The sequence below is a fragment of the Tympanuchus pallidicinctus genome, unplaced genomic scaffold (assembly GCF_026119805.1).
Source record: "Tympanuchus pallidicinctus isolate F22 unplaced genomic scaffold, pur_lepc_1.0 scaffold8, whole genome shotgun sequence".
NCBI lineage: Eukaryota > Metazoa > Chordata > Aves > Galliformes > Phasianidae > Tympanuchus > Tympanuchus pallidicinctus.
In genome coordinates this window covers 41,332,025-41,358,320 of record NW_026294802.1, presented here as the reverse complement: position 1 = coordinate 41,358,320, position 26,296 = coordinate 41,332,025, and the positions used below count along the sequence as shown (strand labels likewise).

General features: G+C 36.5%; 1 protein-coding gene across 12 annotated transcripts in view; it reads left to right on the top strand.

Annotated features, from left to right (window-relative positions):
• Positions 1–26,296, top strand: part of CADPS2 (calcium dependent secretion activator 2) — a 304,359-nt gene that overhangs the window by 168,434 nt on the left and 109,629 nt on the right. For all 12 annotated transcript variants that reach the window (XM_052667761.1, XM_052667760.1, XM_052667754.1 and 9 more), the window contains exons 9-11: positions 17,394–17,460; positions 22,921–23,029; positions 24,121–24,324. In XM_052667761.1, coding sequence (XP_052523721.1) covers positions 17,394–17,460; positions 22,921–23,029; positions 24,121–24,324 — 380 coding nt within the window. The remainder of the gene's footprint in view (positions 1–17,393; positions 17,461–22,920; positions 23,030–24,120; positions 24,325–26,296) is intronic.

The window sequence follows — 26,296 nt, the reverse complement described above, 5'->3', positions numbered from 1 at the left end:
TCCCTTTCAAAAGGACAAGACTCATCTACCCCAGCACAGAGTAAAACCAAGTTTCAGAAACTTCTGGCATGTGCAATGACCAAACAAGGGAATAAAAGTAGTTAGTGAGCTCCACAGGCAATCATACCCTTTCTGTGAGCATACTGGTAATTAATGCAAGCTGTTGAAATTGGGGATATGGTCTGTATGCTTGGCTAGTATAGTTAATAAAAGCATATGACTATTTGGATGACTTCTATCATGTTAAATAAAAAGTACAAAATGGTACTGTAAAATCGTGATGGGGAAAAAAACCCAACTGAATCTACGCCAATCACAAGTTATAGTTTTGCCCAACTTTCTTTGAAGCGTGTTGTTTTTGTTGAGTTGAAGAGTGGGGAAATGCTAGGAGGAAAGAAAGCATGAAAATGATTTAAAAAAAAGTGGTTGACCTAATCTTGTAGGCAGAAAAGGAAAGACATGTTGCAGTGATGGCACCTATGATGGCCCATTGAACCATCACATTCACGTCAGAATTAACAAACAATATTGTAAACATTTAAGATAATAAGTAAGAGGTCTTAAAAATAGCTAGGTTGTTAGGGAGAATGGCTGTGGGTTGTTTTTATTTCTTTTGTTGCTTATTTGTTTCTTAAGCTCCTACAGGTCTGTTGGCTAATGTGCACACTCATTCTGCGAGATTCACAGGCAGGGACTATCAGAGCTAGTGCAATTTGTGTTAAATTCCATCTGTCCAAACAATTAATTACAGTAGAATGCAGTATTTGGGAGGGTAAAAAGAACTGGCTAAACTTGGGACCCTTAGATATCTCAGAGTCTGGTAATTCTTTAACATATTTTAACAGAAAAAATACTTCAAACAAAAAATATCTTTCATTTAACTACTGTTTTCTGTTCTCACTACCAGTTCCCATGATACAATTGCATTACAAGAAGAAGTAAGCTCTGTTTGAAAATTCTGGGTGTGTGTTCCCAGTCTGATGGTTGATAAAGAGGAAAATTAGCTCATGATGCAAACTTGAATATGCCCTGATATGAGAGAAATGTTTTTTGTATTTCTGGTGATCTTCAAAAGAACCAGCCAGCTAAAATAAAGGTCTTCAGGCCTGATAGCAACAGGGCAGCCTGCACCTCACTATGCACAGGTTTTTACTTCTATTATCGGAATTCATTATCTTCTGCAACATCCAGCATGGGATATAAAAGGGGATTATTCCCCCTTTTTTTGGGGGGGGGGAAGGAGGGGAAATGAGAAGTGCAATAATCAGAAAATAAAGCAGTGAGTTTACAGTTCAGCAGAAATATTGGTCAAATTTCTGTCCATAATTAATAAGCAATTTGAAGTTGGGGTCTAATAGCAGTGGTGGTAGATTTTTTTTCTTTAGTCAGAAGATGAAAAATGTTACATCACTATAATTATCTTCTGATTCTTGCTAAATTCTGACGAACTCATACTCAATTTTATTTTCACAAGGCCATCTGTGCATGTTTGTGCTAAAGTAGCAATTTCCTACATATCTTATGAGCAGCAGGATGGAATGGCTTGATTTTAATTTTACCACTGTATGAATGCTTTACCATTATCCTTCCAATGTGCCTCCTAGCAGTACTTTCTGTTATGCTGTTTTGCACTGTGATAAATTCTCGTTTTTTCTTGTGGTGAATGAATATCGGCATTTTGCCACAGAGAAAAAGTGCTCATGTGCCTTCATTTACATTATTTTAATATTGTACAATTCTGAAAAATCAATTGACTGTAATCAGTTTCTTCATAAAAATGAAAACTGAACTTCACGAAAAATGACACATTAAAGTTACATTAGTGATTGATTGGAAAATGATGATGGGTTAATGCAAAATTACTGTGGAAGGAAGAAGCAAAAGTGTTTATCCTACTACTGGATCCTTAGAGAGCAGATTATAGCTATGAACCTGATTTTCAGTTCTTCCCACAGTAATTGCTTCTGAGCAGGCATGGGAAATCTTGAAGACCTTAATGATATGCCACTGCCACTTTAATTGCTAAGAGAAGCCAAAAGAATCCTAATTGCCAAGAGAAGCATTACTAATTAAGGTGTCATTCTTCATTCATTCCATAGTAATTAATCTGAAATATTTGTAAAAGCTGAGATACAAATTTAGATCCAAACTCACTTAGCTTAACCACAACATACTTTACGTGAAGAAGATTTATGGGTTAAGCAAGGTTAATAATAATAAAAATAATAATAATAATATCCTGAAAGTATATTTCTTCTTTTTTTTTTTTTTTCTTGCAATTTTATAAAGCATAATGTAAAATAATTAAGAAGAGATTTAAGGACTTACATTTAAATAATAATTCTACAGTCTTTTAAAAATGACCATTAGAACTGTTTATATATGGTGTTTTTTTCTTATGTATTTCACTGGAAAGCTGGATGCTTCTGAAAATACTAAGATTAATTTGTTCCAGCTCTCTGATGAGCAAAATGATCCAAGTTGAGTTGTGTGACCATTGGCTTTAGAAAGGTATGGAAAATTCTCATGATCAGTGTTAGCTGGAAGGAGCTTTTAAAGGTCATCTAGTACAATTCCTGCAGTGAATCCACAGCTAGACCAGGTTGCTCAGACCCACAGCAGCCTGACTTTGAATGTCTCCAGGGATGGGGCTTCCACCACATCTCTGGGCATCCAGTGCCTCACCACTCTCACTGTATAAAACTTTTTCCTTATATCCAACCTAAATTTACACTCTTTTAGTTCAAAACCATTTCTCCTTGTCCTGTCACCACAGATTCTGCATGTGTGTCAGATCCTGCTTTGATTCAGTACTGCAGAATTCCTTTTCAACCTTTCAGAATAATTGATTGGAACATACTGGTTGTGTTGCCACTGATTCACTTTCTGCATACTGGATTTTTATACCATGTTCTCTCCTAAGTTTCTTTAAGGCTGTTATGTCTCAGGCTCTCTGGATCATAATCAGGGTCACAGAATCATAGGGGTTGGAAAGGATGACTGGAGATAACTGAGTCCAACCTCCTCCTGGAGGTTCCCTGTAGGAAAGTGTCCAGGTGGGTTTTTATATATGCCTGCCTGTTATTGAAAATGCTCTAATTACAGCTTCAGAAAACTGTCAATATGTAAAAACAAAGTTTCCTTTATCTTCATTAAAAATGGAAGAGCTGGTGGCAGCTTACAAGACCAAATGATGAAATAATATCTAACTGGAAATAGATCTTAACTTCATGAAATTGAGGGTGAGAAATTTAGAAGCCCTAAAGCTGAATATGAATTGTTAATGTTTTTTGTTCTATGCCACTAAGCAATAACCTTTTTTTAAGTTTAATTTACAAATAAGTGTTTTTAATATATAAGGAAGAATAGATGGGTTGAAAATTCAGGTCAACATGGATTGAAGGTGGTATTAAAAAATAGATGCTATATTCTGTCAAAGTCTGTGCCATATTAGGTCCTCACATGGAAGATCACAATCTGAGCAGTTAGGTTACTACATGTACATGATGTGAAATATAGAAAGGTCAGTTTTTCTCTGGGCTTCATATGTCATACTAATAGGAGAGCATAAAGTAGGATGCTTTTTTGTCTTTTTTTTTATTCTACTATGATAATTTATGAATGTTAAAAATAAAAATAAAAACTTACTGTATCAGAGCTGTTCAAAAATTTGCAATGCAAAGTTCAGACTTGTGTGCACTCCCAGTAACTGCACTCTTAATTGTTACTGTCCTGACTGGAATTTTCAAATTGGCTTCTTGAGCTTAAATTAACTTATGCTACTGGTTCACAGTTCCCACAGCTTTGGAAAAGCACCATTCAGATCAAATTCTCACTTTTAGATATGATTAAAACGCGAGGAAAAAATTGCTCAAAATATTGCTGACAATATCTTTAGAATAAAATAGTGCTTAAATATCCCTGCTTAGTAACCTATACAAAATTATGTATGGTAGAACATATTATGTATTTGAGTATTTAGTTTGCATTGTAAATATTAACTTTTCTGGTCATCAGAATTCCTTCTGAAAGTTGGCTGGAAACTTCCCTTACATTCATGAGTCTGTAGTCATGAAGATGTAACTGGCTGTGGTGTTTGTAAGGTTATCCTGCAAAAATGTTGTCTAAACAATATAAATATTTTCCCAGGCTGCAGTACCAAATATCATTGCAAATTATTGGAATAATGACCTTAGATTATTTTTATATGGCTTCATTCTACTACAAATCAGCATGGCACCTGTCAGGTGAGAGATGCAGTTATTTATTAGCCTTTCTTATCCGGTGGTCTTATTCACTTCTTGGTGTCACACACTACTCTGTGACATAGAATTTAAGAGAGTTATTTCCACCTGACATGCATTGACATTACATATGGTCTGGCATGGCCGCGCATTGTTTCTCCACAGAGTGCAGTACGATTAACTGCAGGGGTTGGGGCATGCCACCTGCCTGTGTTATGTCCTTCTGTCACTTGCACTGTCCATCTGTTATTTGCATGAAGATAGCATTCACCTAATTTTTGTCTCGTATTTGGGTTCGTGATACTTAAAGGTAGACCTTTTAAAAGATCAATTTTAATGTGTTTATTTCTCTACTATAATATAATTTCAGTGATTATGGAAGCACAGAGTTATAGGGATTGGCAGATACCTGTGGTCTAACACACTGCTAAAGCAGATTCCCTGCAGTAGTTTGCATAGGAAAGTGTCCAGGCTAATTTTGAATGTCTCCAGAGAAGGAGACTCCACAACCTCTCTGAGCAGCCTGTGCCAGTGCTCTGTCACACTGAAATAAATTCCTCACGTTTGTATTGAACTTCCTGTGTTGCAGTTTGTGCCCGCTAACCCTTGTTGTGCCACGGGGCACTGCTCAAAAGAACTTGGCCCCATTCATTAGGTATTTATAAGCACTGGTAAGTTCTCCTCTCAATCTTCTCCAGGCTGAACGGCCCCAGGTCTCTCAGCCTTTCCTCATAAGGGAGGTTCTTCAAGTCCCCATCATGTTTGTGGCACTCTGCTGGACTCTCTCTAGAAATTCCTTGCCTTTCTTGAACCAAGGAGCAGTTTACTGAACTGGACACAGTACTCCAGGTGTGGTTTGACTGGGGCAGAGCAGAGGTGGAAGATACTTTCTTTCAACCTTCAGGCCACCTTTTTCAGTGCACCCCTGATACGGTATTGTATTTGTTTCTGACCTAGTAACAGAGTGTCTACGGCACCACACTATCATTATTTTGTCCAAATAATGTATTTATCACAGCTAGCTCCCTTGAAATAGACCACATCCTATTAAACATCAGTAGTTGCATCGGCAGTTCCACACTATGCCATTTTGCCAGGGTCTCTGGGTCCATCTTGCAGTAGTTAGTACAGGAAAGCGTCCAGGCACAACTAGCCCACTCTGAGGCTTTTCCTTTCAATAATGAAGGAAAATGAAATGAAAATGTCTGTATTCTGCAGTATTTCTGCACTGCAAAGAATCTTTTATTGTACTTACTGCCACAAACCTGTTTTAATATAATCTAATCCTAAATTATTTTTTTATCTGTTGAGTGATGCAGTACTGCTTTCTTTTTCATAATGTAAGGGATTTTTTTCCACTTCATGCATAAGTGATGAAGAGAAGGTAAGTGAAAAAAGTGTGTGAAGTGGTATGTGAAATCTTGTTTATGGCTTGCCTTTGGAGCAAGACCTGTCATTAAAGACCTGTCAGATTATTTTTTCATGCTGCTTTTATGGAGTAAACTGGGGACAAATCGGCAGGGGAAGTGTTCTGGTTGGTGTAGGTTTGACTTCCACTGCAAAGTCTCCACTGCAGTCAGAGCAACTTCTCATCCTTTACCAGATGGAGAATTCCTCTGATAGCATTAGAAGACTGCCAGCCCAAAACTGCCATCTGCTTCTTTTCAAAGTTTATTCCAAAGATGTAAAGCTTTATAGTTCTGGTGAGGGAATTGAACAGAACCCTTAATGTGAAACTCTGATGGTCCTTGTTCGCTGAATCAGTGGCTTAGAAATTAATGCCATTACCAAGGGTTGATCCATTTGTGATTTTCTCTGAGACTTTACTTAAATTTTATATAATTTTAAGGTTAAAAAAAAAAGAAAAAGTGGACTGCCCCCATGCCATTGTCCAAGTAGAAGCAAATGCAATGAAGTTCATGCTAGTGCTGGCATGGAGAACTCTACTCAAGGATGTGTTCAAGCTGCACACCTGAGGGCCAGTCTCTTCCAAAACTGGATGTTTGTGGCCTTCACCCATTTCAGCTGCTTCTAAGTCTTGGCTTTGAAAAGCAAGCTAATTTCCATTGCACTTAGACTGAAGAATAATTCCTTTTAGGTTAAGGACAGTAGGCTGGTAACCAACAGTATATTGCAGGGTCATGAGATGTCATTTTAAGGATTTTCCTGTCAAGCCATTTAGAAAAGAATTCTGAATAAAGAATGCACTCAAATGAAGTTGGTCTTGTTCACTGATATTAAGTTTGTTAGTATTAATATATTTACATTAGCTGAGAACATATGATTGAATAAGACATCTGAATATATTAAAGTTGATTTTATTTCATTCACTAATTACACACACTCAAAAAAAGAGATATTGTAAGAGAGGAAGCAAAAATTGCATAAATGGTGCTTTACCATTACTAAAACAGAAAATAACACTAATTCTTAGATTACTGTTTTGACTAAGTTAATAAAGTAATCATGTGTCATGTGGAATTTCCTTACCATTATTGAATGTGAGTGTGCAATTTAGTCTCAAGTGCTGCATTCATTTTTAATTGAGCCGTATGTGTTCTACCTAATGGAAGGCTTGGGTTTTTTCGTTGCACACTGAATAAATTTTAATTGAACACCTGATTCCTGCCACCAACACATTAACATCTGGACACTATCTATCTTCTATGCATGTAGGCACACTGACTATAACTCTGCAGAAAAGCAGATAATAGGAAAACAAAAAGACAATATTATGGAACACTTCCAGCCATCACTTTTTTTTTTTATACATTGAGAAGCATTTAATTATCTTGTTTCATTTAATTAGCCCCACTACTTAAGTCAGTTGTCTTTTATTGATGTGGCATGTTAGCATCTTCTCTAATTGGAACAAAATAACACATGACTATACTAAATGTCTTGTGCAAAATACTTTCGTACCATTTTTTCTTTCCAAAACTTTATTTATTTCAGTCTTTTCAATAATGTGTAACATGTTGACATGCGATATCTTGATTTAAACTTTAGCACTTTTCACAGTTTTAACCTATGGTAAAGACAAAAATGTTTCTGAAAGAAAGGTGTTTTCTTAATAACATCGGATTTTTAAAGACAGCACAGCATGGCTCTGTGTAGATTTCAGAAATGTTAGTATTTCTTTAGAAAGAGAGGTATATTTTAAACACTCCTTATCATTAAGACTTTAATTGTAATTTGTTTCAACATTTATAAATTTAATTGTAGAAGAAAAACAGCTGTTTTGTGTCACTGCAGCTATTGTACTTCTGTGGTTTTGTTAGCTAATCTGTACCCATTTTTGAAATCTGTAATTTAATAACGCTGATAATTCTAACGGAGTATGAATGAGTTCAAATTATACAAATGTTTTAGTATGTAATGTTAATTTCCCGTGAAGTAGTAACAGAGCCTGCTTTAAAAGAGCCGCTGGGGAAATGCAATTGATCAGAAATGATTTTTTTTTCCTCCGTGAGACAATTTCTTTTTAGAATAGTTTCAGATTCTTCTATTCAAAACCATTTTATTATGTTTTTAAAGGCATAATGCATTTTTGAAATCCCTCATAATGTATTTGATATCTATAGCAGAAAAATATATATATATACTTTTTCCAGTTTGGCACATTCTCATTTTTCCAAGTACCACGACTTTTGCAAATGATTTCCATCCCTTCTTAGTTGTTGGATAGTCTTTATAAGATCTGTGTTTAATTGTATTGACAGAGATGAAATAACGTGTCTTTACACAGTGAATGTTCTCACCCTAATTTGAGAGTGAATTTGCTATTAATATGTGTGACTCCGTGCTCCCATATATACATGACTTGTGGAATAATAAGACATTGTACTTACTTAAAATGCCCGTTTTGAAGCTCAAATACAGGTTTTACAGTCCTTGCCCCGAAATTTAATTTAACCTCTTGTTATGGTTTCACCCTTGCATTTTCTTTCCTGTTCAGGTCAGTCACAATGCAGGTAGCAGGGATCAAGGTGAAATAGATTTTCGTAGACAGGCATTGCATCATACGTACCTTGACATCCACAGGAGGGCAGCATGGTTAAAATAAGGGAGAGGACAGGAATGTGATTCAGCTGCGTGAATCTCACTTTTGATTGTTTATGTTACTCTGTGAAAGCTTTTATAATTTAGAGATGTGTGCATTTTCCTAGCCAATACAGAGAAAATAATTGCATGTTAATTGTAGAAATTGCCAATTGTAGCTTCTTAGCAGCTCGAAGTGGAAGTATTTTTCTCTATGGGTACACATGGTTAGTTTTAGAAGAAAGTTTGGGGTTTTTTTGTTTGTTTGTTTGATTTTAATTTTTACATATCAACAGTGTTACAGTTGAAAATCACTTTTTGGGATTTTTGGGAGACAGTGTCTGGACAGAACAGTCCTGTGCAGCAGAAATAGGCTGACTGCAATAGATGGCTCACATACCTCCTCACAAGTGCTAAATTCTGTATTCTTCTAGTGTTACTCCCACAGGTCCAATTGTGAATCAGCTGCAGTTTAATAACTCTAGTGCAGGGACAGTACATTTGAATACTTTTATTTAACACCAAGTTTGCATGAAGTGTCAATCTGCCTGGGAGTAGGAAGGCCCTACAGAGGGATCTGGGCAGGCTGGGCAGCTGACCTGAGGCCAATAGGACGTAGTTCAACAAGTCCAAGTGCCAGGTCCTGCACTTTGGCCACAGCAACCCCAAGCAACTCTACAGGCTTGGAGCAGAAAGCTGGAAGAATATGCAGAGGAAGGGCCTGGGGGTATCGCTTGACACTCAGTTGAACATAAGCCAGCAGTGTGCCCAGGTGGCCAAGAAGGCCAACGGCATCCTGGTTTGTATCAGAAATAGTGTTGCCAGCAAGAGCAGGGAAGCGATCATCCCTCTGTACTCAGCACTAATGAGGCAGCACTTGGAGTACTGTATTGAGTTTTAGGCTCCTCACTGCAAGAAAGACATTGAGATCCTGGAGCATGTCCAGAGAAGGGCAGTGAAGCTGGTGAGGGGCCTGGTGCACAAGCTTGTAACAAGTTTTCTTGTGCATTACTTGTTCTGGTCTTGCAAACACCCAGGACAAAGCCATTTTCAAGGTATTATTGGTACCATTTCAATATTTCTTTAGGGTTTTAGGTTTTTTTTCTAGTTATCTCAATCCATTTTTAAAATACTGATTTCTATGAATGGATGCTAAAGTTTCTTAAAGGGGGGTTTATTTCTAGTTGTGCATTTCTGTTGTTTCTTGGAATAACTCCTGCAGAATTCAGTTTTAGAATGTTTATGTGTGATATTTCTGAGGATAAACACCCAAACCTGATAATGGTCCTAGTGCGAATTGGTGTATCCTCGAGACAGCCCCTAAATGATACTCACAGGTGGCAGTTTCAGAGCAAACCGAAAGATCTGCTTCTAGGTACTTGTGGTTGAAATGTGGGATTCTGCTACTAGATGTAGATTTTGAAAGTTTAGATGAGTTGAGAAGACAGGGAATTGAAACAGAAATCCATTAACAAGTGCTAAAATATGGAGACACTGTTTCTAAGACAGAGAAACTGCTGAGGCGCTAATAGCATGAGGGTAGGAGAAAATTCTGGGGATATACAACTGCATGCTTGCATCCAGTTATTGCTTCCTTCTGCGTATCATTGGGAACAAGGTACAAGCTTAAATGTGCTTTAGGTAACCATGTTTATATCTTTCACAGTTAAAATTTCTTAAAAAGAGCAAAAAGGATGTGGAATCAGAAGTTCTTTTGTTTCTTCGGCATCTTTAAAATTGTACAATTATGTGTTGCCTGTAAGAAAGTTTCTTAAAATGGAAGTTTTAAGAGAACTAATGGAGTCATGCTACAAAAGCATTCTTCCTTGTTCTCTCTCATGAATTGTCATCAAAAGGCAATCAGGAGCATTAAAAGTACTTTTCTGACTCTTGTATTGCAAGGATCACCTACAGTGACCATTCTACACTGACAAGTTTTCCAGGGCAAAATATCTCGTATCAGAATGTTAGATTGGCCTTGTGATGTAGGAACAAATGTACATCTAATTCAGTATCTACTGTAGCCAGCAGCAGGTGATGGAAGTGTGTAAGAGTGTCCTCTCTCTCTTCTTTTCCATACTCCACCCACCTGCAGGGCAAGGACTCTGAGCCTGGTGTGCTTTCTTTGCATGAATTGAGTGCGTTTCTCATTCACAAACCCTTCCAGGAATGCATTAAATGCACAATGAAATCTAACTAATTTGAGTTCATGGAAACAAGCCATAACTGTTGCTTTGCTTTGTAAAAATGGAAATTAATGTCTGGCACTATTCCTATATTCCTTAGAGTTGCTAGAGATGCAATGGAGGCAGTCAGCATCCACCAATACAGGCAGCTTATTTGTTGTTTTTCTTTGCTGCTGTTCTTTGGGATGGAAACAAGTGGTTCCAATGTTTATGTGGAGTCTGGTAGATTAAAAGGGGGTTTTACAGAAGTGGGAGGTTGAAGTGTCAAACTTGTAATTCAGAAGAAAATCACATAGCTCCCAATTAAATGGGAAACCAGTGAAGTTGGGCATGTAATAGCGTAATACATAGATGGTCAAATTGCAGATACATGTTTCATTCATAAGGAGTATCAGTATGAATTAGAATGTCTGTTATATATGTATGTATATGCTGAGATCAGAGACAGTTTTGAGTGCTCTGCTAATTGGGCTTCCCTAATACTAGTGTTGAGTTGTCATACAGAATCCAACTTAAATTCATGAAGTTTAAAAGCACTCTTTTTTTCAGTTCACAGAGCATATGAGAGTGCCTTCATGAAAAGCTGAAGCTAATTGGTCAATGGCAAAGAAACTGCATTTATTAACAGGAATGTAATTGTATATTTGTAGACATAATCCTCAATTCCATTTTAAACTTACCCAACCTTTGAGAAATACATTTTATCTATGGTTTAGTAGCAGCTTTATATTTTTGCAAAGTGGGGACATTCTGCTATTTCAATGATTGTATACAGATTCCAGAAAGTTAACTGTATTTCCCCTCCATTGTTATAATTTTACTCTTTGACTTTTCTTGCTGGACTTGCTGTAGTGTGACTGGAATAAAATTTATTTTACCAAGTTTAAAAAGCATTTTGAAATGCTGGCAATCAGAGTAGTCTCTGTCATTGCATCCACAGAAGCTTTAACTCACAGAACTGACTCGAGAGCAAGCTAATATATGCTATTCTGAACTGACCTTTAGAATGAGAACTTTTGTCAGATTGCAAACAAGCATTTGCAAGTATGTTCTGATAGACACAGAAGTATTTCAAAATTCAGTGAATGTCACCTTATCTACTTTTTCATGACTTGTAGATACAGAAATTCTTATTCATATCTGTTTTCAGATTTTAAGATGCCTACTAGTGACAATCACAACAAATGAAAACACAATTGTTGATATTTAGGATTAGCTCTGATGAGGTCTGTGTTCTTTAGGTAATTAAGGTGATATCAATTCAGAAGTAAAGCTTTCTAGACAGTGGAATGAAATGCATAAGTAGCCAGAGATCAAAATGAAGTAACATTCCTAAAGAGTTCACTTCTTTTAGTGGCCTGTCTTGCCAAAAGCGGACTATTTTCAACAGAGTCACCAGAATTGGAGTTGCATCAGTTGGCAGCTTAGTTCATTGATTTTTTTTATACCAATGGGACTCTGAACCAGGGTGTTTTAACTGATTCCATCAGTGGCAGTGTATGACCTAGCAACAAAAGTAGATTTTTCATATTAGCGGGTCCTTAGCCATTTAGATCATAAATAATATCACTCTTGTGTGGAAAAAAAAAAGTCACTGCTTTTTCCATCTAGTTGCAATGTTATGTACTTGCAGTGAGATGGAGAGGTGTCTGGGCTGGATGCCCAGATGCTTTTGGATGCTCAGGATGAGTTGATTTAAGACCTGGCATATAAACAACCTCTGATACAGGACAACTGAATGCTAAAGGGAGAGAAGTGCAACTGAAACTTTTTTCTAGTACACCTACTAGAAGAATTTAAATTCAGGTTGTCACATTTAACACAAATCTCTTAGTTGTTTCTGCTTACTCTGCTTGATTTCACCTCATGGAGCACTTTATGTTCATAGACTGTGATCTTTTTAGAGGAAATTAAACCAAGAGATGAACCCCAGCACTGCCCCCAGATGTTGCAACCACTGTTATTTGGTCCCTGGGATCAGGATAGCTCTGCTCAAAAGTAAGCCTCATAAAAAAATACAGAGTGGGTGTCCCACAGTTGTGCTGTATTACCTATTCATGTTACAATTACATTACTTCAGAATTAGAGCACTTCCTGCATTGTGTCTGAACAGTATCATTCTTTTGTTACCTGGAATTCTCTCAAGGCTAAAGGATATTTTTTTTGTCTTGATAAACATTCTCCCTTTACATACCAAACATATTTCACAATATGACATGAGCCAGATCAGTAATTCTCAAGTTGCCATTGCAGTTACTTTGCAGCTCTGTAAGTACTGGTATGCATATTCACAAATGCTGAAGCTCTTTAGAGTGCATTGAGTTATCACTGTTAAAGAATCTAAGGATATCTGATATTCCAGCATATCTATATCCATTTATACTGTAGGAGAGAAGTTGTTTAGGAGGAAAAAAATAAAAAAGCTCATTTTTCTATTCATATTATGAGTATCTTGCTCATTGGAATAAATGGAACTGTTTGCTGTGGTTGGGGTGTTTGTATTACTTGACATTCTTCAAGTTTTCTATATCCTTAGCAATCATAATTACAATAGAAGTTTAGGCTGATTTTTTTTTCGTTCCATCTGTTGAAGGCTTATTTAGTTCTCTTTCTCAAGAGCACAGAAGGTACTAAAATGAATCCGAGAATGTTTACCGCTAGGTTTCTTATGACCCAGGTCATATTGTTGTCTTGAATCAGTTTTCTCTCTCGTCCTCAACTGAAGGCAAAAAATGGCTTAATCTTGTGGGGTTAAATAAAAGAAGGAATGCGGTGCAAGGAAGATTCCTTTTATGCAGCCGTGCAGGGATGACTGAAAGTGCCTGTGGGCATTTGGTCCCCATTGGTTCTCACATTGAATGCAATGATGCCCACAGATAGCCTGTATTGTTGTCAGCTAAATGGGATCATGAGTGTCTGAAAGGTGTTTGAGAATGAACTGAAAATCATTTTCACAAGTGGATGATTACTTCTGCCACATGTTAACCGAACTCTATCAGAATGGCCCAGATTTTTGAGACTGCATTAATTGCTCTTTCAACCTTGACTGAGGTTTCTCTTTAAGAAAGGCCTTTGCTGGACTAAACTGCTACGCTTATTGATTTTTCTTTCTATATTTTTTTCATTGTTTGTGATAAATGAAGCTTTTTACAAGTAGAGAATTTATCATTCAAGATGTAGATAGGTTGCTTCGTTCCTTGGAATAAAAAGGCTCGTCTAAAAATGATCTCTGTAGAAGTAATAAGTCCTTTCTCGTTTCTCCAGCAGTGAATAGCTCCAGTATTCCACACTCAATTATGTTTTTCAGCTTTTCATTAGCGCTGATTTTTTTCATCAGAAAGTAGAACCCTGCACTCTTTCAGTGTGGGCGTAGAGCAAATAAGCTGCCATCTTCTTTCCTGTCTACGCTGCCACTTAATTGAAACTGAACGATAATATTTAGTGATGTGGTTTTGAATTTTTTGTAACACAAGGGAATGCACTTTGAAAAAGATTCAACTCAATGATGGTCAGACTTTGATAAGAAAACGTGTTCTGTTTAGAGATTGTTCTGTTTGATTTTACCTATTCTACTTCCTGAGTAACAAGTGATACTGACAGAGAGAAGTTGGTATAGGAAACATTGTAATCCAAGTGTACTTGGCTGTAGCAACAGTATTAGTTTTTTTCTTTCCCAGAAAATATGAACTTTAAATATTTGACTTTTATTTTCTGTGGAAGTGCAAGTAGTGTGAAGCATGATCAGATAAATCTGTGTCTTACTGCTGATCAGACTGTTATTTTTTGATTTGTGAGTGAGGGAAAAGAAAGAAGGCAATATTAAATCATGTTCATAAAACAAAAAGTGTAGGATTGTTTTCTACAGCATAAGTCTTTGGAAGGTGAGTGCATGGTTTGCACACTTGGTTGAATATTAATAGTGTCTGAAAAAATGGTTTTAAAATCTTTACATTGGTGTAGCAAATAGTGACTCAACATACACAAATAAGATCCTATTTTCTCTGTGCTGTAGAAAAGCAGATGTAGTGGTCTTTAATTACTGCTAACTGTGTGAGTAATACGAACACTGAAGAAGTAAGACAACCAAGTATGTACATCCCAACAGTATACTTTCTAATGTGTGCTTATACCATTATAGGTGTTGCATATACATATCTATTACAATATTAATGTTTTCGGTTTGTTTGTTTGTTTTTACAGAATAGAAGTATTTACATATTGCTATGGACATCAGAAAACCAATCCTTTCCAACATCTTGTCAGTTAACTCATTGAAAAAGCTGCAAAACATTGTCTATAGAAAAAAATAATAATAATAATTCAAAATATTTTCTTTTAGTAATAAGCAATTACTATCCTAGAGCTCAGATACAGGAAAATCATCTCCACGTCTTTCTTCTTGGTGTATGGCTTAACTGTAGTAATTAAAAAAATATTTTTGATGGTCCCAACTTTATGACTTAAATCGAAGACAGGAAAATTGTAGCAAATTATGTGATTAATTTTCAGGAAAACGGTATTGGCTACTTGTGAGTATCAGCTGCTTCTTGGTGCTGCATGTAGAGACAGACACAGCATCTGAAGAAATGGCAGCTGCTGTGTGTTTATTAGTGCCACTGAGGGTGTTTAAAATAATCTGAACAAACAATGCTGTGCATCTTTTGCACTCTTTTTTGGCTGGAGGAAGTGAGCAAGACTGTAGGTGAATATGGATATTCATACAGGTAGAGAAATAGCAAGCTGCAGCTCTGTGTGTTTTTGACCATGAACCGCTGCTGTGCTGTGTGACGTTTAACCGAGACCTGTGAAAGAAGATGCAACTTCTCATCTTAAAACATTCTTAAACTTAGGTATAGGACTTAGTTTACCTGTGAATCTGTTAATCTCTTCATTTTCTGATCTAGTTGTGACACTTAAGTTTAATTCCATGAACTACCTTTCATAGACTTTTCTATACATGAACTGCAGTTTCTATGGATCCTGGATGTTGGTGTCCAAATTTAACAGCTTTCTTAGGTCCTTTGTTTCCCATTTATTTCAGTAAAAAAGAGAATCTCAAATAGGATTTAGAAGTTTAGGAATTCGGTTCCTTCTGGGTATAAACCTGAGATTTAAATATTAGTCTCCTAATATTTCAGGATCTTGTACACTTGAAATGGGCATTGGACATATCCCCTGTAAATGACTGAAACTTTCTTCACCAGAAAATACTGTCCCTGCTAGAGCTGGCATTGGAGAGGAATTAGTAACAGAAGGTTATAGCTGTGAGTTTATAATGATTTACCAAATGAAGTGCCATAACACTGTGAAATGTTCTGTACCAAATGCCAGCTCTGCGTCATGAGCGCTCTTTTCTTCGTTACCTAACCCTATCTAAGACAGCTTATATTAATGTTGTTACTGTTCCTGTCCTTTGTTTCCCAAGAAAGATATTATTTAACACCTTAACTGGAAATGAAATCACTTCATGCTTACAGGAAGAATAATAAGTGCACATTGTTCTGTTGTTGGTTTTTTGGTTTGTTTGTTTGTTTTGTTTTTGTATCCTTTCCTTTTTTATGATTATGAATTTGGTGTAGTTTATGACAGTTCTACCTGTACTGCAGAACCATGTCTAGTATTTCTTATAGGAAAACTACATAGAGCAAAATGTCTGTGTCGCAGTAATGAGAAAGACAGTAATTAACTTGAGAAACCACCATAGTTAATGAGAAGCATTATGCTGAATGTTCATGTTAAATAAAAGTTTGTTCTTTGTTCTTTCTCTGTGGTGTCTAAAGCAGGGGAAGATTGTGTTGGATTTATGGCCAGGACAGGCATAAAAAGGGTTTTGCCTGCATCTTACTCATGTGTCTCATGTGAGTGGTTGACTGATCACTCTGTTTTTTGACATTGAGTTCAATATCTCAAGGCAGCAGAGCTCCAAATGACTTTTGAAAGTAGAGAGCACCAGTCTCTCTCATCTTTCCCAGAAGGTACCCATCCACCCACCAACCATCCCCCCAACCAGCTCCAATCATGGTCATCATAACTTTTCCATAATACAGGATGTTTGTTGATAACAGTATGAGTCTGCCTTTCGCCCACCGAGTTGTACTAAATGCACTTCAGTGAGATTGGCCAGCCTGAAGAGGTGTCTCATATCCTTTAAGCAGCTTGTCTTTACTATTCCTAGACTTTTTCTAACAAATTCACTGCCCTTCCTTTTCCCCTTACTTTCATTAATAATAGTGCAACACGACCATAATGGCAGAAAAAAATGTTATTGTACTATGAAACTTGCTGCATCTGCATGCTTCCTCTGGCAGCAAACAGTATCAGCATGTTTGGTTTTATCTTACCACTGTTCAGTGTTCCTGATTGTATTGTTGTAGCCTGAAAATTGCCAAGGTGATGAGAACTGGTTTTTTATATATCTACAAGTTCTTATGTTTAGGAAATTAGAAGCTTATTCTGGAAAAAATAAGAATCCTGTTCGCTAACATTTTATTTAAGCTTTTTCCCAAGCTGACACTGTGACTGGCTTCTCATAGGCTAGAGAAACACTGGGAAATCTATGGAGACTAAGTACCAAAAAACTGCTGGGGAATTTAACTTTTCTAATATTCAGTATTTTGGTGGAACTAAAATTATTCTACTTCAAGGTATTTTTCATAGGCAATTGGTAAAATGTAAGTGATGAGCTGGGTAGTCTTACACAGATCGTTTGTTTCTGCATTTTGGTTTCATTATTAAAAGGCTAGTTGTGAGTGAAACAAAAAGAAATCACAAAAGATCACATTGCTGTCACAGTCATGTGACAACTATGAGAAGAATCTTGGCAGGTATGGTGAATACACTTGTAAGCGTTGCATCCTCCTAATATCATGCTTAGTATTAATAGAAAAAAAAAAACCTGCTCTCCTTATTATTTCCTTTCCAGATATTTGTATGCTCTAGGACAAAAGGTGTGGAAGCGGTGGAAAAAGCGCTACTTTGTGCTTGTTCAGGTTAGTAGGCTGCCATGAAATTTCATTGCAATGTGTTTATTCTCATATGTATGCTGTCTGGAGCCATTTATAAGTCACTATGTTCATTGCTAATTCCTAGCCTCTTATGAGATACAGGCTTCCTAGAGTATATGTATTTTTTTATGTACACATGTGTAGTAAACAGAAATGCCGCTGAGTTTTACATAATATAAAATTTTATTTATATAGATCAGTCCCTACACTGAGAAATATTTCAAGTGAAGCCTAGAAATTTCTGAATAAAATTGTTGCAACCTTAAAATGTTCTACCAATGACTTTCTATCAACACTCAATTTAACATAAATAGTTATGTTTTTTAAGTGGATTGTACTTACTGTTTTCTGTATTCCATTTCATCAAGAATTTCCTGCATTTAAAATTAATGGTTATACTTACTGGTCATAGAAACTCTAGTGCAGGATTTTTTCTTGGCCGAAAAAATGTGCTGGACTGATAGTTCATAACCTCTAGTCCAGACCTTGAGCTGTGTTTTCACATGCTAATGAACGTCAACATTAACATGAAACTAATACATTAGGATTTTATTTGAGTTGTCAAAATTGAGAAATAAACAACTTCTGAGAATCTTTGGAAAGGTGAATATTTTCTGTTTATACTTGTCTTCAGATGGCAGTTAGAATTTTGATGTTCTTTTAGACACTGTTCTTCCATGTGTCCTTTATTTTGCTGTCAAAATAATGTTTAAGTGTTAGTCTCCCATAACATTATACAAAAGATGATGCCTGTTAACAGGAGTGAAGGCTTCTAAGAATGCTTTATAGAAAGCCTGACTCTTTTTTCTACCATTCTGTCAAGTCATAGTCTGCTGGTCTCTTTCCTACTCCTATATCATGAAGATCTTTAACAAAGTAAAGCTAAAAACTGAGTGTGTTTGCAACTTATTCTTGCAAAGCTTGATGTTTTTGTGTTCTCCCTGGCTGCAATGGGAATTGGCTTGTATATTGATCCCAGAATCATAGAATCAGAATCATCAAGATTGGAAAAGACCTTTAAGAGCATCCCATCCAACTGTCCACCTATCAGCAATATTTCCCACTAAACCATGTCCCTCAGTACAACATCTCAGTGTTTCTTGAGCACCTCTAGCAACAGTGATTCCACCACGCCCTTGAGCAGCCCATTCCAGAGCCTGACCATTCTTCCAGTTTTTCATAATGCCCAACCTGAATCTCCCCTGCCACGACTTGAGGCCATATTGATTTATCATAATTATTTGAGTAATGGTTATAAAGTTTAAGAAGATCATATGGAAAAGCAGAAAGTAATTTTTGATTCTGATCTTACCAAGATTTTTTGCATACAGATTTTCTGAGTATAGATGAGAACTTGTGGTGACTTCAGAAAGATTTGCAAAGCTGTTAAGCTCTGTGTATAGGATAGCTGCTAAGGGACAGATGTGAAGACAAAATAACTTTTTGAAGTTATTTTGGAAGGAAAAAAGAAAGGCTGGAGTGCTCCCCTGTCCTTTATGCTCTTATTTCACACTGTTCCTACTTCACATCCTCCCTTTCACAAAAAGAAAGACCTTGTCCTCTCCCTCCAAACCACAGGTTTCACCTGAGTATTAACGAGGCACACACCTAAGAGACCCATGTTTTTGTGTGTGACATGGAGAACATCTAAGTGAATGTTGGCTGTCTTCTACTTCCTATGCTGGAACTGAAGTACTGGAAGAGAAGAATATTACAGGAATTTTCCAACTGTGATGGGATTTGGTCACCTATGTCATTTTAAAGTACCTACCAACCCGATAAGGCTGTATCAAAAGAACCGTGTTAGATCAATATTTACTGTCCAGGCAGATCTGGCTCATTTATATAATCTACACTACGCACACACTGACAATAAGCTGAAGTCAATACATGTGAAATAAACATTCAGTAATGAATATCAGTGTGCTGTATTGATATATCATAGATTTATTGATGATTCTTCCTCTACATTAGTTTTTAGCTGCTGTTGGTAAATATGAAGGGCAAGAAATTCAGTTGTAAGATGGAAGCTATCAGTATGATTTACTCATGCTTTGCAAAATTAACTCGGGTGTGAAACTAGATGAGTAATGTTGATTTTTCAGGAGAGTGCGTAATGTGCATCTTTGTTGTTTCTATATGTATTAAAAATTAGTAGTGATGTGTGAAAGAACAATTTGATGTTAGAGGAGGGTTACAGAGTCTGGAAATAATAACCTCCTCACTGTATTTGCTTTTCTTCCTTTTATTTTCCAGTCATTTCTCTAAATGGCTGTTCATTTTAAACTAGAAAAAGACAGGGATATAACATGGTAGGTAAGAAACCTTAGCTGGATGTGCTGTGTTTTAATTTGCCCACTGATAATGATCTTCCTCCGGTAATACAAACACCAATTAATTTGTCACTTTAATTTCCTATTTTGTAATATTTGAAAAGCTATATGCTTAATAGATAATTGTTTTCTAAACAGCCCAGTTATGTGGGCTAGTCCAAGCAGATGAACTCCTGAAATGGGCTGCCCATTTGTCCTGTAGCAGGGACCAGAGGCATCCTCTTGGTTTGCAGTGAGAGTTCCTTCTGGCACACTGAACGGAGTCTTTCTGCACAGAGGGGGCATCCCCTAGCACCACTGCTCAGAAGTCATTTTTAGATTGCCTGTCTCTGCCCATCATGAATGCACAGGTTTGTTGTCAGCTTCCCACTTCGTTATAAATCGGGTAAAACATCTGAAAATTAGGAGTTTCAATTTCTGGAAAATTATGAAATTCAGGTAAATGCAGTTGTAGGAAGTAGATCTCCTCTTCTCTTGTCAAGCATTACTATTTAAGAAGGTGGCTTGATTATGTTTGAAAATGTGTTCTGTATTTTTTGCTACAATTTTGCATATCCATTATCCCATGAAGTACTGATAATAATTGGCTGACTTCTAACATACAGCTTCATTAACTACTAGAAATATACATGCAGCTGGACACAGATCTATTAAAAAAAATGTTTTTTCTGATGGTTCCCCTTGTAATATCTACATGTGGCCACAGTTAACAATAAGGAAGAAAGTTTATGAGGTTCTGGATGTAAGCAGCAGTTTTTTTCTGGAGTTTTTTCTGTTTGTTTCTTTGGCTGAGAGACTTTCAGATATCTTGATGAACTGTAAGCTTTTTTGATATCAATATTTCTTAGTAAATTGTTCTAAAAAAACACATTTGAAATCTGTTTTTAAAAATAAAATCGACAACATTGTAATCTGTAATACTAAGGTTAAAGATCAGCAGAGGCATATAGCCCAGATTTTTCACAAACTGATCCTCAAATCATGCAGTAGAGAAGAAAATCTGAAAAAATGGGATTCCAGCTCATTTCAATAGTAACCTATGTGCTGGCTGCATTTTCGAAAGCTCAGTGTGTCCATATAATATGGTTATATACCATATATTGAAATTATTAATCTATAATATATATATATTACCAGTTGTTGACAAGAAAATGTGGGTGATGTGACTGCCAAGTTATTTCATTTGACCAAAAAGGGTAATTTGAAAAAGGGCGTTACTGCAGCGTCAGGAATCAAAAATGAAATCCGTCAGCAAGGGAGGAAGGAGCTGACATGAATGGCAGTGATAGCTGCAGAGTGTTTAGAGGTGTGTGACTACCTAGTGTTCTCTCTGTGATTGTGCATGATATCATTCTTAGGAATATAAACAGGGAAATACCAAGCAGTAGTGGAGGTGATAGAGGACCTAGATAGAGTGACGCAGGTTGGGCTGAGCTTGTGTCAAGGCCCTGAAGGCACTAATGACCCCATGCCTTGGGGGCTGCCCCTACCCTGCCCACAACACAGGCCATCATAATCAGTTCCCAGGCCACAATGTCAACACCAGGGCATCGTTCCCAAACCCAACAACACCACAGTGGGCCAGTCTCCAGCTCCCCACAACCCCGTCCATCCTATCCATGGTCATGAAGAGGCTACGGCTGGCCCAGCTTGTACCTTCCTTATCCCAGGCAGCTGACTGGTGCTCAGGGTCCTGGGATGTCCTGCTGCCTCTCGAGTCCCTGCTGGTCACTGGGCTTGGGTCACGCCCTGACTGCCAGGCTTTGTCCTGTGACACAATCCTGTTTTCTTTGGGATTCTCTAAATGAATTTTACTAAATAGCTCAAATACTTAAAATGGCACACTATTTTCAGAGGTGCATTATGCAGATAATGATCTCATACCTTCTTATTTTCCATAAATCTTTTTTTAAAGAGTCAAAAGTCCTTCAGTCGGTGGCAGTTGAAGTCAATGGATGTTGAGGTGGATTAGTGTGCAGGCACAGTGACAACTAATGAAGCAGAAATCAGCTTTTTATGTCAAAAAGAATCATTCCTGAAGTTGTTGCCAGAGCTATAGATCTAGAAAACCGTTAGCTAAGCAGTGAACAACTAAGCAGAGGACGCTCCATCGTCTGTTAGACAAGCTTCTAGCATGACCTTGTATCCTTGCATAATTTTGCAGATCCAAGAGGTGATATAATAGTTCAAAACAAGTCACATGGCCAAGCATCCTGCAGTTTCTGGAGACAGGAGTTTTGCAGGCCTGTGTAATTTAACTTCCTTTAAGCTTCTAGTCTTTGCAGATTCACAGGCTCTTTTTTTTCTTGTCACCTCTTTTTAGTCTTTCCAGCTCTTCAATGTTGGCAACATTTCAATTTTTTGCCAATGACTGCTTTTCCTCTGCCAGCTGTTAGATTCCTCTCCAAGTATTTCCAAACACGTTTTCCTCAGATCTCCTTATTTCTTTCTAATCTGTCTGTGGAGTCTTAAATGTTGCGTTGGAAAATCCTCTTTTTATTGTTTGTTTGTTTTTTGTTTTTTTTTTTTCTATTGCACTTGATCAGAAGTAACTGATGTTGTTACAGAATACAGTACTGTACACAGTGAGCTGAGCAACCTGGAGATGACAGAGGTTTAGGATGACAGAGGTGCAGAAGATGCAGATACTAGGCTTTACAAAAACAAACTGAAGGTTCAGTATCAAACTGAACAGCATCAAACAAAGACAAGTTTGTCTTTCCAGCTGCACTATAAATGTTGTGGCAGTCCTTCTGCAGAAATTATTTTTATATGTAAAATAAAGTTCTTAAAATACAGGACCTTTTTTTTTTCTCACACAGTAGAATGAGTGGTTTCTTTAGTACCAAGTATTTTCCCTGGCAGAACCTAGCTTGATTCCTTTCAGTTGCTCACAAAACAAACAGCCTACAATATATGGTATTTCAGAAGGCTGCAAGGAGATGTGTTTATGGGGTTTTTTTTTCTTTCCATTTGGCAGGAAAGGGAAAAAAAAGTACAAGTATGTTTTATTTCTTTACTGCAACTGAGATCTAATCTAAGCAGTGTATGTTATTGTGAAACATTAGCTCTGAAAAGGAATTGAGCAATTAAGAATTCTTGTCTTATTCAGGTTAGCCAATACACATTTGCAATGTGCAGTTACAGAGAAAAGAAGTCTGAACCTCAGGAACTGATGCAACTGGAAGGATACACTGTGGATTATACAGCTCCTCACACAGGTATTTTTCATCATTGTGAAGTATGATATGTTTGTGTGAAACAGCTAAATTGATTTTATTTATTATTATTATTACTAGTTTGATCTAGTGCTGAAAATCACAAAGGTTATTTTTTTTCTGCACCTAAAGGTTTTAAGATTTTCTAGAGTGAAAAATCTTGAGTTTAGAAAGAAGCTTGCTATCAGAAGAAACACTAGTGTTGCCTGAGACATTATAGGGCTATATAATGACACAAGGAAAAATGACAAATTCTGGTCAGTCTTTCCTTTTTAACTGTGGTTTTGATTGTAGAATGATATTTTGAAATTATTTGGAAAAGATGATTGATGTCAGTTGCAGAGTAATAAAAAAAATTAAATAAAATTGCAGATAGCAGAAAAAACACCCAAATTTAGTAACATGACAGCAGAAGGAAGTTGAAGTTACTCATGTAAATAAAAGGGATTCTTTTGTACCTAAGCACCAGAGGATTACGAATTTAAGAGACTTCTAATAAATTGGATATTGGTCTTTGAAAACATTGGCTTAATGTTCAGAATAACTCAAAAGCCTATCAGTGCTCAGAAGATATTTGGAAAATCAATGCAGTGTTATGTCACAAAAAATCCTTGGTGCAACCACATGGAATCTTGCTGTTCTGGTTATGTACTCAAAGAATAAAATACTTCCATAAATAAAGGTACTAAAGAAGGAACAGAAAGGTTGAGAAAAGGTATGGAATTGCTTCTGTTAAGGAAGAGATAGACTTCCATGTATGAAACTTGTGCCCTGACAGAGAATATGTTGGAGAAATACGAAATAGAATATGATACAGAGAAGATGAGTAAGAAATAAATTGGAATTGAATTAGAAATGGAATAGTGAAAATATTTTCTCTTTTGATAACAATAGTTAATTCTACTTATATGTATATTACCATTTAATCCCTCTTGTTCTAGATTTTATCTTGTTTCATTAATACCTATAAAATGATCTAACACACACCCCCTACACAAACATACACAGAGAAAAATCAGTTAACTCATGCTATAAACCTTGATGGTGATCTAGAAGTAACTCACTAAGATTACCTTCCTTCTTTCGTGCTTCAGGTCTTCAAGGTGGTCGAATGTTTTTCAATGCTGTTAAAGAAGGAGATACTGTAATATTTGCCAGTGACGATGAGCAAGATAGAGTACTCTGGGTTCAAGCAATGTACAGAGCCACAGGTCAATCATATAAGCCTATTCCTGCAAGTCAAGCTCAGAAGATGAATCCTAAAGGAGGAGATGTCAGTGCAGATATATCCCCACTCTGTAAGTTGCTTTCTTTTTTGTGTGGCTTTGGTTTTGATTTTACTTGTTAAAGTAAGTACAGGCTTCTTCAATGAAGTTTAATTAAGTAGAACTCATTCATTGGGGAAATTTGCCAAGCAATTTGTTGTTATCCAGAAGCTCTTTAACTCAAATTATTGTTACCAGCCAGGGAAATCCTGACTTGGAGGTCATTATTTTTATTATAATCCATGAAAATGCGACAATTAGCTTTGTATTCATTACAGTTGACCCACATATTACCATGGAGATGGTGTTTAGCGTATATTATATTTTTCAGTAGTCAGGCAGTGTAGTGTTGAATAGAAAAACATCAATTTATTCTCAGGATTTTATAGATTTAGATCAGGTTTATCATAGATTTATATATTAGTTGTCTAAAAATTGAAACGTAGGCAGTACATTGTGAGTTGAAAGGCACTAGATGTGCCACTAGATTTTTTATATTTTCCAGTGTAATAATACACTACATATTAAAAATTTAAAAATAAATAAGTCTAGTTTAAGTTTTAAGTTTTTCTCATATTTCTTTCAGAAAAATATTGTTTTAAAGAGAATTAAGGTAGGTAACATATTAGCAATAGCTTGAAAATTTGCTCTATTTGAAATTATTATGTCATGAAGATATCTGCACCTAGGGAGCATATATGATTTTATATATGATTAAATGTTTTATATATGATTAAATGTTAACAACGTTTGACGTGACTGTATCCAATAATCCTTATACATAAAGTGAAAGAAAGGAGGCATTTTTTAGGTTGAAGCTGGTTTGAAATCTTTGGCAGGTTGACTCAAAATAGTTGTCTTCTGTGACTCAGTCTCATATTCTTCTATTCGTGCTGTAGACTTTTATCATTACATTACTAGAAGACAGTAAAATGTGCTGTTTACACCAAGCAATGAGCATTCAAAAACCTGACAGAACTGTAAAGAACATTTAAAAGAGCATGTTTCATCTCACAAAAACACTGGTATCTGTTGAATTTTTAATGTGAGCTGATTGAAATAACCACACATTGAAGATTTTTAAGGTGAAGTACATTGTACAATGTAAGCAACACTGCAAAAGCAAAGATGGCGCAACAGCTGAGAAATGCATCCACTCACCTTCCAATGAACCGACCATAAGCTGCGTACAGGGAGATGACTGTGTTCACCTCCTCATGTTTCTACGTCATGTACATCTGCTGGAGGATTAGCCAAGGAGTTGCTTTTTTTTCTTGGGCACAGTATTTACATGAAGGTGGTTGCAACTAGGGAACACTGACAAAGAAAGGTATAGAAAGAAACAAGTACAATATCAAGTTTGATATACTAAGATCATTTTTCCAGAGACAAAAGTTCTGATCCTGATAAAGATTAAAATGGGCATATTTAGGACTTGTATTCATACAGTTAGAGAAGCTGATGGACTGATGACTGCTGTTAATAGCTTGGTCATAAAGACCAAGTAAGGGGATTATAAAGACCCGTAAGGGGATTGTAACATCTTAATGAGGCAGCAGAAAGCCAAACATCATTTTCATCCTACACCACCATGAATTCAGAGTGAAACTATCTACATGAAAGAAAAGAGAGAAAATGGAAAAAGAAGTTAGATGAATAAGCATTTGATTTGCGGTAGATAATTTTCCTCATCTCTCTTTGGGAATAGTGTCACTTACCAGAACATCAGAAAATAGATAAAAATTCATCTGAGATTTCAGAGAGACCATTCATACCAGTTGTTATAAAAATGTTGTTTAAATCCCATGTATAAAACATAAAATTTGACTTATTAAGTAGCAAGGAAGTAGTAAAGTCAAACATAAAGCCATAAATTGGTATCACAAAATGTCAAACCAAAGACAGGAAAGTTGAAGAGATTTCCAAATGAAACATCCACCTGAACAAAGGCACATCACTGAGGAAGATTATGTGGACAATTAAATCATCCTTGTCAAGCAGTCAG